The 13,889-nt window shown below is 48.0% G+C and overlaps 1 protein-coding gene across 25 annotated transcripts in view; it reads left to right on the top strand.

Moving 5' to 3' along the window:
• LOC123772612 (protein bric-a-brac 2) overlaps positions 1-13,889 on the top strand; it is a 309,393-nt gene that overhangs the window by 45,685 nt on the left and 249,819 nt on the right. For all 25 annotated transcript variants that reach the window (XR_011222567.1, XR_011222566.1, XR_011222568.1 and 22 more), the window contains exon 4: positions 4,007-4,132. Coding sequence is in view for 20 of the 25 variants with exons in the window: in XM_069303590.1 (XP_069159691.1) it covers positions 4,007-4,132 (126 nt within the window). In the remaining 5 variants the exon portion in view is untranslated. The remainder of the gene's footprint in view (positions 1-4,006; positions 4,133-13,889) is intronic.

Raw genomic sequence — 13,889 nt, forward strand, 5'->3', positions numbered from 1 at the left:
CTGGGTCTGTACAGTGGCTGCGTCTGTACAGTGGCTGCGTCTGTACAGTGGCTGGGTCTGTGCGGTGACTGGGTCTGTAATGTGGCTGGGTCTGTACAGTGGCTAGGTCTGTACAGTGGCTGGGTCTGTACAGTGGCTGGGTCTGTACAGTGGCTGCGTCTGTAATATGGCTGGGTCTGTACAGTGGCTAGGTCTGTACAGTGGCTGGGTCTGTACAGTGGCTAGGTCTGTAATATGGCTGGGTCTGTACAGTGGCTAGGTCTGTACAGTGGCTGGGTCTGTACAGTGGCTGGGTCTGTACAGTGGCTGCGTCTGTACGGTGGCTGGGTCTGTACAGTGGCTGGGTCTGTACAGTGGCTAGGTCTGTACTGTGGCTGCATCTGTACAGTGGCTGGGTCTGTACAGTGGCTGGGTCTGTTCAGTGGCTGGGTCTGTACTGTGGCTGGGTCTGTACCGTGGCTGGGTCTATACAGTGGCTAGGTCTGTACAGTGGCTAGGTCTGTACTGTGGCTGCATCTGTACAGTGGCTGGGTCTGTACAGTGGCTGGGTCTGTACAGTGGCTGGGTCTGTACAGTGGCTGGGTCTGTACAGTGGCTAGGTCTGTACAGTGGCTGGGTCTGTACAGTGGTTAGGTCTGTACAGTGGCTGGGTCTGTACAGTGGCTGGGTCTGTACGGTGGCTGGGTCTGTATGGTGGCTGGGTCTGTATGGTGGCTGGGTCTGTACAGTGGCTGGGTCTGTACAGTGGCTAGGTCTGTACAGTGGCTGGGTCTGTACAGTGGCTGGGTCTGTACAGTGGCTGGGTCTGTACAGTGGCTGGGTCTGTACTGTGGCTGCATCTGTACAGTGGCTAGGTCTGTACGGTGGCTAGGTCTGTACGGTGGCTGCGTCTATACAGTGGCTGGGTCTATACAGTAGCTAGGTCTGTACCGTGGCTGGGTCTATACAGTGGCTAGGTCTGTACGGTGGCTAGGTCTGTACAGTGGCTGCGTCTGTACCGTGGCTTGGTCTATACAGTGGCTAGGTCTGTACCGTGGCTGGGTCTGTGCGGTGGCTGGGTCTGTAATGTGGCTGGGTCTATACGGTGGCTAGGTCTGTACTGTGGCTGGGTCTGTGCGGTGGCTGGGTCTATACGGTGGCTGGGTCTATACGGTGGCTGGGTCTGTAATGTGGCTGGGTCTATACAGTGGCTAGGTCTGTACGGTGGCTAGGTCTGTAATGTGGCTGGGTCTGTACAGTGGCTGGGTCTGTACAGTGGCTGGGTCTGTACGGTGGCAGGGTCTGTACAGTGGCTGGGTCTGTAATGTGGCTGGGTCTATACGGTGGCTGGGTCTGTAATGTGGCTGGGTCTGTACAGTGGCTAGGTCTGTACGGTGGCTGGGTCTGTAATGTGGCTGGGTCTATACAGTGGCTAGGTCTGTAATGTGGCTGGGTCTATACAGTGGCTAGGTCTGTACGGTGGCTAGGTCTGTAATGTGGCTGGGTCTGTAATGTGGCTGGGTCTATACAGTGGCTAGGTCTGTATGGTGGCTGGGTCTGTACAGTGGCTGGGTCTGTACCGTGGCTGGGTCTGTACAGTGGCTGGGTCTGTGCGGTGGCTAGGTCTGTAATGTGGCTGGGTCTGTACGGTGGCTGGGTCTGTACGGTGGCTGGGTCTGTAATGTGGCTGGGTCTATACAGTGGCTAGGTCTGTGCGGTGGCTGGGTCTGTACCGTGGCTGGGTCTGTACCGTGGCTGGGTCTGTACCGTGGCTGGGTCTGTACAGTGGCTGGGTCTGTACAGTGGCTGGGTATGTACCGTGGCTGGGTATGTAATGTGGCTAGGTCTGTACAGTGGCTGGGTCTGTAATGTGGCTGGGTCTGTACCGTGGCTGGGTCTGTAATGTGGCTGGGTCTGTACAGTGGCTGGGTCTGTACAGTGGCTGCATCTGTACCATGGCTGGGTCTGTACAGTGGCTAGGTCTGTATGGTGGCTAGGCCTGTACAGTGGCTGCATCTGTACAGTGGCTAGGTCTGTATGGTGGCTAGGTCTGTACAGTGGCTGCGTCTGTACCGTGGCTGGGTCTGTACGGTGGCTAGGTCTGTACGGTGGCTGGGTCTGTACCTGGTTGATGGGGTTCTGGGAGTTCTTCTACTCCCCAAGCCCGGCCCGAGGCCAGGCTTGACTTGTGAGAGTTTGGTCCAACAGGCTGTTGCTTGGAGCGGCCCGCAGGCCCACATACCCACCACAGCCCGGTTGGTCCGGCACTACTTGGAGGAATAAATCTAGTTTCCTCTTGAAAAGGTCCACGGTTGTTCCGGCAATATTTCTTATGCTTGCTGGGAGGACGTTGAACAACCGCAGACCTGTGATGTTTATACAGTGTTCTCTGATTGTGCTTATGGCACCTCTGCTCTTCACTGGTTCTATTCTACATTTTCTTCCATATCGTTCACTCCAGTACGTTGTTATTTACTGTGTAGATTTGGTACTTGGTCCTCCAGTATCTTCCAGGTGTATATTATTTGATATCTCTCTCGTCTTCTTTCTAGTGAGTACATTTGGAGGGCCTTGAGACGATCCCAATAATTTAGGTGCTTTATTGCATCTATGCGTGCCGTAGATGCAATAAAGCACCTAAATTATTGGGATCGTCTCAAGGCCCTCCAAATGTACTCACTAGAAAGAAGACGAGAGAGATATCAAATAATATACACCTGGAAGATACTGGAGGGCCAAGTACCCCAAATCTACACAGTAAAATAACAACGTACTGGAGTGAACGATATAGAAGAAAATGTAGGAAAGAACCAGTGAACGGTGGCTAGGTCTGCACCGTGGCTGGGTCTGTACGGTGGCTAGGTTTGTACAGTGGCTGCGTCTGTAACGTGGCTGGGTCTATACAGTGGCTAGGTCTGTACAGTGGCTGGGTCTGTAATGTGGCTGGGTCTATACAGTGGCTGGGTCTGTAATGTGGCTGGGTCTATACAGTGGCTGGGTCTGTGCAGTGGCTGGGTCTGTAATGTGGCTGGGTCTATACAGTGGCTAGGTCTGTACGGTGGCTGGGTCTGTAATGTGGCTGGGTCTGTACCGTGGCTGGGTCTGTACCGTGGCTAGGGTTTATACAGTGGCTAGGTCTGTACGGTGGCTGGGTCTGTACCGTGGCTGGGTCTGTACAGTGGCTGGGTCTGTACCGTGGCTGGGTCTGTACAGTGGCTGGGTCTGTACAGTGGCTAGGTCTGTACCGTGGCTGGGTCTGTACAGTGGCTAGGTCTGTACCGTGGCTGGGTCTGTACCGTGGCTGGGTCTGTACCGTGGCTGGGTCTGTACCGTGGCTGGGTCTGTGCGGTGGCTAGGTCTGTAATGTGGCTGGGTCTATACAGTGGCTGGGTCAGTATGGTGGCTGGGTCTGTAATGTGGCTGGGTCTATACAGTGGCTAGGTCTGTACGGTGGCTGGGTTTGTGCGGTAACTGGGTTTGTAATGTGGCTGGGTCTGTACCGTGGGTGGGTCTGTACGGTCGTTGCATCTGTACGATGGCTGGGTCTGTACCGTGGGTGGGTCTGTACGGTCGTTGCATCTGTACGATGGCTGGGTCTGTACAGTGGCTGGGTCTGTACGGTCGTTGCATCTGTACGATGGCTGGGTCTGTATAGTGGCTGGGTCTGTACAGTGGCTGGGTCTGTACGGTCGTTGCATCTGTACGGTGGCTGGGTCTGTACAGTGGCTGGGTCTGTACAGTCGTTGCATCTGTACGATGGCTGGGTCTGTACAGTGGCTGGGTCTGTACGGTCGTTGCATCTGTACGATGGCTGGGTCTGTACAGTGGCTGGGTCTGTACAGTCGTTGCATCTGTACGATGGCTGGGTCTGTATAGTGGCCGGTATGAATGCCTATTTGGAACAACATTCATCTCCTGCATTCTGAGAGTCTTTATCACTAAAAATAAGGAAACATTATGAAGTAGAATTATATGCCAATTGTATATGTAGAGACGCCCTTACTGAATTTGGTGTTCTTTTTTTCAGAGTGGAATGACCCCTTGGGAAAGTGAAAATAATTCTGCAGGCTTTGCGGAAGGTCTGTCTGGGGCGGTGGCAGCAGCTGTAGCGGCTGCTGCTCAGCCCCAGCAGCAGAGACAGCAACAACAGTTGGTGAGTGTTGAATTGCTTACCTGTGTTGAAGGTGCCATCACGCAAGGTGTTCAAACATACAAACAGTACCTACGTACTTTTTAATGAGCTTTAATTGCTACTTGGTGATTAGTAATTATTATACTATATGTTTTAGCACCTTTAGTGGCCATATGTGTTTTAAAAGTATTGTTGAGTATAGATGTGTTGTATATAATAGAATATGTGACTTAAGGTTTATGTACAGTCTGACCTCTTAAATCCACATAGTATTGTTCCACACACGATCCACATCAGCAAATTATGCAGATTTTTTAATATATTTTCTTTTTGACTAACTAAATTTAAAACAACACACATGAAATGATGAAAGTTTATATATATTTTATTAAGAAATGCAGTAAGATAAATAGTGGTTTATGTTCTAGATACTTATAATTTGAAAATATTGTACAGAATGGTAGAAAAATACAAAACATTTCTTTTGTTCACTTTGTGTAGTGGAGGCCGGACCTCAAATTCAAGTACTGTAAGTTTATTGAGATATAAATACACACAAAGGGATTAGGTGCTCAAGCTATTCTCACCCCATTAAGTTGATGGACCCGGTACATGCTGGCAGGTAGTTCAGTGTGTAGTGGAGGCTGGACCCGGTACATGCTGGCAGGTAGTTCAGTGTGGCAGGTAGTTCAGTGTGTAGTGGAGGCTGGACCCGGTACATGCTGGCAGGTAGTTCAGTGTGTAGTGGAGGCTGGACCCGGTACATGCTGGCAGGTAGTTCAGTGTGTAGTGGAGGCTGGACCTGGTAAATGCACACAGTTCACTGTATGTAGGGTACCTTACCTTGAGGTGCTTCCGGGGCTTAGCGTCCCCGCGGCCCGGTCTTCGACCAGTCCTCCTGGTTGCTGGACTGATCAACCAGGCTGTTGGACGTGGCTGCTCGCAGCCTGACGTATGAGTCACAGCCTGGTTGATCAGGTATCCTTTGGAGGTGCTTATCCAGTTCTCTCTTGAACACTGTGAGGGGTCTGCCAGTTATGCCCCTTATGTGTAGTGGAAGCGTGTTGAACAGTCTTGGGCCTCTGATGTTGATAGAATTCTCTCTCAGAGTACCTGTTGCACCTAACAGTCTTGGGCCTCTGATGTTGATAGAATTCTCTCTCAGAGTACCTGTTGCACCTCTGCTTTTCAACGGGGGTATTCTGCACATCCTGCCATGTCTTCTGGTCTCATGTGATGTTATTTCTGTGTGCAGGTTTGGGACCAGCCCCTCAATTATTTTCCACGTGTAAATTATTATGTATCTCTCCCGTCTGCGCTCAAAGGAGTGCAGATTTAGGCTCTTTAGTTGGTCCCAGTAATTTAGATGTTTTACTGAGTGGATTTAGGCTGGACCTGGTAATACAGGCTACAAAATATGGGTTCAGAACTAGTATACATTGTAATTACAGTACAATGTAATTGCACAAGTGCAGTTACAAGATGAGAGCTATGCTCGTGGTGTCCCATCTGTCCAGTACACTGTTGTATAATGCTTGGAAACTACTGACGGTTTTGGCCTCGACCACCTTCTCGCTTTACTTGTTCCAACTATCTACCACTCTGTTTGCAAAAAGAAAACGTTCTTAAAAAAAAATTTGTCACCTTTGTTTCCTTACCCTGAATCTGTGTTCACTTATGCGTGAAGTTGTTGTTTTGGTTTCAGGCATTCCTCCTTGTCAGTTGGGTTGATTCATGTTAGTATTTTGTTAGTGGTGATTATGTTAACTTTTTTTTTTCCACTCCATCTTCTAGTTTTGGCATGTTTAACATTTCCAGTCTCTCCTCATAAACTCTTGTTTTCAGTTCCAAAAGCCATTTTGTTGCATGCCTTTTCACCTTTTCCAGTTTAAGTGCTTCTTGGGATATGGCCACCATACAACTGCTGTATATTACAATTTTGATGTCTCAAAAGTCATGAACAGTTTTTGTAGTATTTCACCATTCATATAATTCAAAGCAAGTCTGAAGTTGGAAAGTGACGCATATGCTCCTCACAGTGTTCTTTGTGTGTTCCTCTTGTGGCAGCTGACTATCCAAAACCACCCGTTGGTCTCTTAAGAACTATTAGAGTTCTTTAATTCCTTTCCACATAATTTGTAAGTTGTGTGTGGTCTATTTTCTCTGATTCCATATTTCATAATGTGGCATTTATTCACGTTGAATTAATTCCATTTGCCACTTGACTCTCCAGACACATATTTTATCTAGATCAATTTGAAGGGCATGACAATCATCTGCATCTCGTATCTTCCCCAGTATCTTAGCATCATCTGCAAACATGTTCATATTCAGTAATTCTGTGTTCCTTCTGGTAGATCGTTTATGTAGATGATGAACATTACTGGTGCAAGAACTGAACCATGTGATACTCCGTTAGTAACAGTCCTCAAGTTAGATACATTGTCTGTGATTACTGCTATCATCTGTCTGTCAGTTAGAAAATTTTTCATCTGTGCCAGAAATCTCCTTGTCGCCCCTCCAGCATGTTTCAGTTTCCAGAACAGCTTCTTGTGTTGGACTCTGTCAAAAGTCTTTTTTAGGTCCAGATAGACACAGTCTACCCAACCACCTCTTTCCTGTAGGGTCATTCCATCTCAAATCACCAAAAAATCACCTATGGCTCCCATTCGACCCTCTTCAAATGCCATGAAATTTTGTAGTAAGATGGCCCAAATGTCACTGAGCTCAATATTATTAGAGCTCTTATTAGATATTAGAGCTCAATCTGCTTTGGTTCTTGAACAACAGGTCCATATTCAATGGGCTCTCGTCCCATTAATGTGTAAATTCCACAAAAATGACCAAATTTGACCCTTTGTTAAATAACTTCTATTGCCTGTAGGAGTGTGAAATTTGACATACCAGGACAACTTTTGGTGTAGAATAATGTAGTGTAATCGAAAAAGCTGCATGGTGGCCATTCAGTTATCCATCCATGCTAAAATCACTGCCAAATTTTGTCGCAAGAGATTTGGACCCCAATTTGGAGACCACTTACTCCTCAGCAAATGATCTAAATACCATGATCTTTTGCAACAATGTATAACAAGCACAATATTATGCAGTGATGCAATAGCAACTCTGTTGTATCTATATGTCCAGAGGTGGCCCACTTGAAAGTTGGCCAAAACAAATTTTTGTGCAAAACTTAGCCAACTTTCAAGGCAAAACATCTCAATATACGTCATTCCCAATTTGGTTTTGAATGACACCAATGGATAGAATAGATTTTTCTATACAAGAGTAACTTTTATATAGGTTGGGATCGGAATTCATAGTTCAGCCAGAGGACTCCATTCTTGCTTCGTAGGCCTCCCAGTCTATTGCTTTCAAGTTGAAGTCCCTCAGTACCAATAATTGTGATTTAACTTGCTTTTACTATAATCTTGTCACCGTTGCTCTTGCCACTGTTGCTCTTGCCACTGTTGCTCTTGCCACCGTTGCTCTTGCCACTGTTGCTCTTGTCACCGTTGCTCTTGCCACTGTTGCTCTTGCCACCGCTGGTCTTGCCACTGCTGCTCTTGCCACTGTTGCTCTTGCCACTGTTGCTCTTGCCACTGCTGGTCTTGCCACTGCTGGTCTTGCCACTGTTGCTCTTGCCACTGTTGCTCTTGCCACTGTTGCTCTTACCACTGTTCCTCTTGCCACTGTTGCTCTTGCCACTGTTGCTCTTGCCACTGTTGCTCTTGCCACTGCTGCTCTTGCCACTGTTGCTCTTGCCACTGTTGCTCTTGCCACTGTTGCTCTTGCCACTGTTGCTCTTGCCACTGCTGGTCTTGCCACTGTTGCTCTTGCCACTGCTGCTCTTGCCACTGTTGCTCTTGCCACTGCTGCTCTTGCCACTGTTGCTCTTGCCACTGCTGGTCTTGCCACTGCTGGTCTTGCCACTGCTGCTCTTGCCACTGTTGCTCTTGCCACTGTTGCTCTTGCCACTGTTGCTCTTGCCACTGTTGCTCTTGCCACTGCTGGTCTTGCCACTGCTGGTCTTGCCACTGCTGGTCTTGCCACTGCTGGTCTTGCCACTGCTGGTCTTGCCACTGTTGCTCTTGCCACTGCTGGTCTTGCCACTGTTGCTCTTGCCACTGTTGCTCTTGCCACTGCTGGTCTTGCCACTGCTGGTCTTGCCACTGCTGGTCTTGCCACTGCTGGTCTTGCCACTGTTGCTCTTGCCACTGCTGGTCTTGCCACTGTTGCTCTTGCCACTGCTGGTCTTGCCACTGTTGCTCTTGCCACTGTTGCTCTTGCCACTGTTGCTCTTGCCACTGCTGGTCTTGCCACTGCTGGTCTTGCCACTGTTGCTCTTGCCACTGTTGCTCTTGCCACTGTTGCTCTTGCCACTGCTGGTCTTGCCACTGCTGGTCTTGCCACTGTTGCTCTTGCCACTGCTGGTCTTGCCACTGTTGCTCTTGCCACTGTTGCTCTTGCCACTGCTGGTCTTGCCACTGCTGGTCTTGCCACTGTTGCTCTTGCCACTGTTGCTCTTGCCACTGCTGGTCTTGCCACTGTTGCTCTTGCCACTTGCTCTTGCCACTGCTGGTCTTGCCACTGTTGCTCTTGCCACTGCTGGTCTTGCCACTGTTGCTCTTGCCACTGCTGGTCTTGCCACTGTTGCTCTTGCCACTGTTGCTCTTGCCACTGTTGCTCTTGCCACTGCTGGTCTTGCCACTGTTGCTCTTGCCACTCTTGCCACTGCTGCTCTTGCCACTGTTGCTCTTGCCACTGCTGCTCTTGCCACTGCTGCTCTTGCCACTGCTGGTCTTGCCACTGTTGCTCTTGCCACTGTTGCTCTTGCCACTGCTGCTCTTGCCACTGCTGCTCTTGCCACCACTGTTCTTGCCACCACTACTCTTGCCACCACTGGTCTTGCCACCACTGGTCTTGCCACTACTACTCTTGCCACCACTGGTCTTGCCACCACTGCTCTAGCCACCACTGCTCTTGCCACCGCTCCTCTTGACACCGCTCCTCTTGACACCGCTGCTCTTGTCACCGCTGGTCTTGCCACCACTGCTCTTGCCACCACTGCTCTTGTCACTGCTGGTCTTGCCACCACTGCTCTTGCCACCGCTGCTCTTGTCACTGCTGGTCTTGCCACCACTGCTCTTGCCACCGCTGCTCTTGTCACTGCTGGTCTTGCCACCACTGCTCTTGCCACCGCTGCTCTTGACACCGCTCCTCTTGACACCGCTGCTCTTGTCACCGCTGGTCTTGCCACCACTGCTCTTGCCACCGCTGCTCTTGTCACCGCTGCTCTTGCCACCGCTGCTCTTGTCACTGCTGGTCTTGCCACCGCTGCTCTTACCAACGCTGCTCTTGCCACCACTGCTCTTGCCACCACTGGTCTTACCACTGCTCTTGCTACCACTGGTTTTACCACCATGGGATATACCAGCAGCACTTGAATCAGCAGATATAGGTCTGCTTCACATGCATTGGCAAAAAACTTTGGACCAATTATACTAACATCACACACAATAAAAGCAATTGAAAGAGTTATTAGGGATCAAATCTCAAGTTTTATGGAAAATAATGAACTTCAGAACCCAGGTCAACATGTAGAGTGGGAAGATGCTGTCTTTCACAGTTACTCAACCACTAACCCAAAATCACAGAAGGTATGCCACCAGGTACGGCACCAGACTAGTCCCAGAACTGAGAGTTAAGAGCAATGAGAAAAGGCTACGGGAGCTAAACCTCACGTTCCTGGAACACGGAAGAGTAAGGGAAGACATAACCACCTACAAAATTCTCAGGGGAATTGACAGGGTGGACAAAGACAAACTATGTAGCACAGGTGGAACACGGACAAGGGGGGGGACAGGTGGAAACTTAGTACTGTACACAAATGAGCCTGCTTGATACCTGCTTGATGGTGTTTTGGGAGTTCTTCTACTCCCCAAGCCCGGCCTTAAGCCAGGCTTGACTTGTGAGAGTTTGGTCCACTAGCCTGTTGTTTGGAGCGGCCCGCAGGCCCACATACCCACCACAGCCAGGTTGGTCCGGCACTCCTTGAAGAAAACTATCAAATTTTCTCCTGAAGATGTCCACAGTTGTTCCGGCAATATTTCTTATGCTCGCTGGAGGATGTTGGACAAACGTGGACCTCTGATGTTTATACAGTGTTCTCTGATTGTGCCTATGGCACCCCTGCTCTTCACCGGTTCTATTCTGCATTTTCTTCCATATTGTTCACTCCAGTATGTTGTTGTCTTACTGTGCCGATTTGGGACCTGGCCCTCAAGTACAGTATCTTTCACGTGTATATTATTTGATATCTCTCTCTCGTCTCGTTTCTAATGAGTATATTTGGAGAGCTTTGAGACGATCCCAATAATTTAGGTGCTTCATCTCGTCTATGTATGCCGTATATGTTCTCTGTATTCCCTCTTATTTCAGCACTCTCCTGCTCTGAAGGGGGAAGCGAGTACTCAGCAGTACTCAAGATGGGACAGCACAAGTGATTTGAAGAGTACAACCATTGCGATAGGATCCCTGGATTTGAAAATTCTCGTAATCCATGTGCAGGCGATGAGTCACAATAACGTGGCTGAAGTATGTTGACCAGACCACACACTAGAAATTGAAGGGACGACGACGTTTTGGTCCGTCCTGGACCATTCTCAAGTCGATTCTCGTAATCCATCCTATCATTTTTCTGGCTGACGCAATATTTGCTTGGTTATGCTCCCTAAACGTAGGTCGTGAGACATCGTTATTCCCAAATCCTTTACAGTACATGCCGTTTTCCTACTATGAGGCAGATTTGATTGTGTTTTGTACCCTGTATTATGTTTAAGGTCCTCATTTTTACTGTACCTGAGTACCTGGAATTTATCACTGTTAAACATCATGTTGTCTGCTGCCCAGTTGAAAACTATTAATATCTGCTTGTAGTTTTTCAATGTCTTCAACAGAGGTAATTTTCATGCTGATTTTTGTGTCATCTGCAAATTATGATACGAAACTGTGACTTCTATTTGTGTCTATACTTGATACGAGAATAAGGAAAAGCAGTGTTGCAAGGACTGTGCCCCGAGGTACTGAGCTTTTAACTGCACTTGAACTCTTTTTTTTTTATATTGTTGACTGTTACTCTTTGTATTCTATTGAACCAAAAACTGAGTATCCAGTGTCCTACTTCACCAGTTATTCCCATTGACCTCATTTTGTGTGCTATCACTCCATGGTCACATTTATCGAATGCCTTTGCAAAGTCTGTGTTTACAACATCTGCGTTCTGTTTTTCTTCTAATGCCTCAGTGATTTTGTCGTAGTGGTCAAGTAGCTATGAGAGGTATGATCTTCCTGCTCTAAATCCATGTTGGCCTGGGTTGTGAATGTCATTGGTCTCCATGAAACTAGTGACCTGACTCCTGATCACTTTCTGAAATACTTTTGTTATGTGGGACGTTAGTGCAACTGGTCTATAATTCTTTGCCAATGGTTTGCTCCCTCTCTTGTGTAGAGGAACCATTTCTGCTGATAAAAGCACATCTGGTATCTTCCCCGTGTCCAAGCTCTTCCTCCACACTATACTGGGTGCCTGTGCTACTGGCATCTTGCATTTCTTTATAAAAATTGAATTCCATGTGTCTGGCCTCGAGGCTGAATGCATGGGCATGTTGTCAATTTCCCTTTCAAAATCTGCCACGCTGGTTTTGATATCAATTATATTTACAGCCACAGAGACATTAGAAATAATTTCTTCAGCGTCAGAGTAGTTAACAAATGGAATGCATTAGGCAGTGATATGGCAGAGGCAGACTCCATATACAATTTCAAATGTAGATTTGACAGAGTGCAATAGGCTCCAGAATCTGTACACCAGTTGATTGACAGTTGAGGTGGGACCAAAGAGCCAAAGTTCAACCCGTGCAAGCACAACTTGGTGAGTACAACTAAGGGAGTACATAAGCATTAGGAAGGAAAAGGCAGATGTTTTAGACACGGGCTCTGCAAAGGCATTCGATAAGTGTGACCATGGAATGATAATCCATAAAATGAGATCAACAGGAATAAGTGGGCCATTGGAATTGTGTAAAGTGGGCCATTGGAATTTACAAAAAATTTTTTTCAAACAATGCAGAGTACAGTCAATCATGGAAGGTCAAGCCCAAGTGCAGTGAAAAGCTCTGTACCCCGGGGCACAGTCCTTGCACCACTTTCTCATCACTGATCTTTTATATAGACAAATATACTAGTCACAGCTTTGTGTCATACTTTGCAGATATAAAAATCAGCATGAAAATCTCCTTTGCCCTGGGGAAAAGGCATACTGGACATTGAAAAGCTGCAAGTCTAGGTTAATAAAGTCTTCGATTGGGCAACGGAAAATAACATGATGTTTAAGTGATTAGTTCCTGGTACTTAGGTATGGTGTAAACGAGGAAGTTAAACAAAACACAGAGTACAGGACACAATCACCCCTACTCATAGAAGGAAAGCAACATGTAAAAGATCCGGGAATTATGATGTCTGATGACCTGACATTTAGTGAGCATAATCGAGCAAATATAGCGGGGTCGGAGGCCAGGAGTATGATAGGATGGATTATGATAACGTTCAAATCTAGAGATCGCACAGCAATGCTAATACTATAGTATATAAATCACTGGTGCCTACCCATCTTTTAGTAATGCTCAGTACTCACTTTCCACTTCAGAGCAGTAGTATGTTCTGAAATAGAGGGAATTACAGAGAACCTATACGGCATGCATTGACGGGATCAAACCCCTATATTGTGACCGTCTCAATGCTCTCGAAGTGTACTCGCTGGAAAAAAGATAAGAGAGGTACAGTATCAAATACTATGCAGTACACACATGGAAGGTACTGGAGGGCCAGATCCCAAACTTACACAGTAGATTAACAACATACTGGAGCAAAAGGTACGGAAGGAAATGCAGAATAGAACCAGTGAGGAGTAGAGGTACCATAGGCACAATCAGTGAACACTGAACATCAGAGGTCCACGGCTGTTCAATACCCTCCCAGCAAGCATTAGAAATATTGCTGGAACACAGGTAACACCTGCCATCACACTGGAGAACACAGGTAACACCTGCCATCACTGGAGAACACAGGTAACACCTGCCATCACTGGAGAACACAGGGTAACACCTACCATCACACTGGAGAACACAGGTAACACCTGCCATCACTGGAGAACACGGGTAACACCTGCCATCACTGGAGAACACGGGTAACACCTGCCATCACTGGAGAACACAGGGTAACACCTGCCATCACTGGAGAACACGGGTAACACCTGCCATCACTGGAGAACACAGGTAACACCTGCCATAACTGGAGAACACGGGTAACACCTGCCATCACTGGAGAACACGGGTAACACCTGCCATCACTGGAGAACACAGGTAACACCTACCATCACTGGAGAACACGGGTAACACCTGCCATCACTGGAGAACACGGGGTAACACCTGCCATCACTGGAGAACACAGGGTAACACCTGCCATCACTGGAGAACACGGGGTAACACCTGCCATCACTGGAGAACACGGGGTAACACCTGCCATCACTGGAGAACACGGGGTAATACCGGCCATCACTGGAGAACACGGGTAACACCTGCCATCACTGGAGAACACAGGTAACACCTGCCATCACTGGAGAACACAGGGTAATACCTGCCATCACTGGAGAACACGGGTAACACCTGCCATCACTGGAGAACACAGGGTAACACCTGCCATCACTGGAGAACACGGGGTA

This window comes from Procambarus clarkii, chromosome 50 (assembly GCF_040958095.1).
Source record: "Procambarus clarkii isolate CNS0578487 chromosome 50, FALCON_Pclarkii_2.0, whole genome shotgun sequence".
Taxonomy (NCBI): domain Eukaryota; kingdom Metazoa; phylum Arthropoda; class Malacostraca; order Decapoda; family Cambaridae; genus Procambarus; species Procambarus clarkii.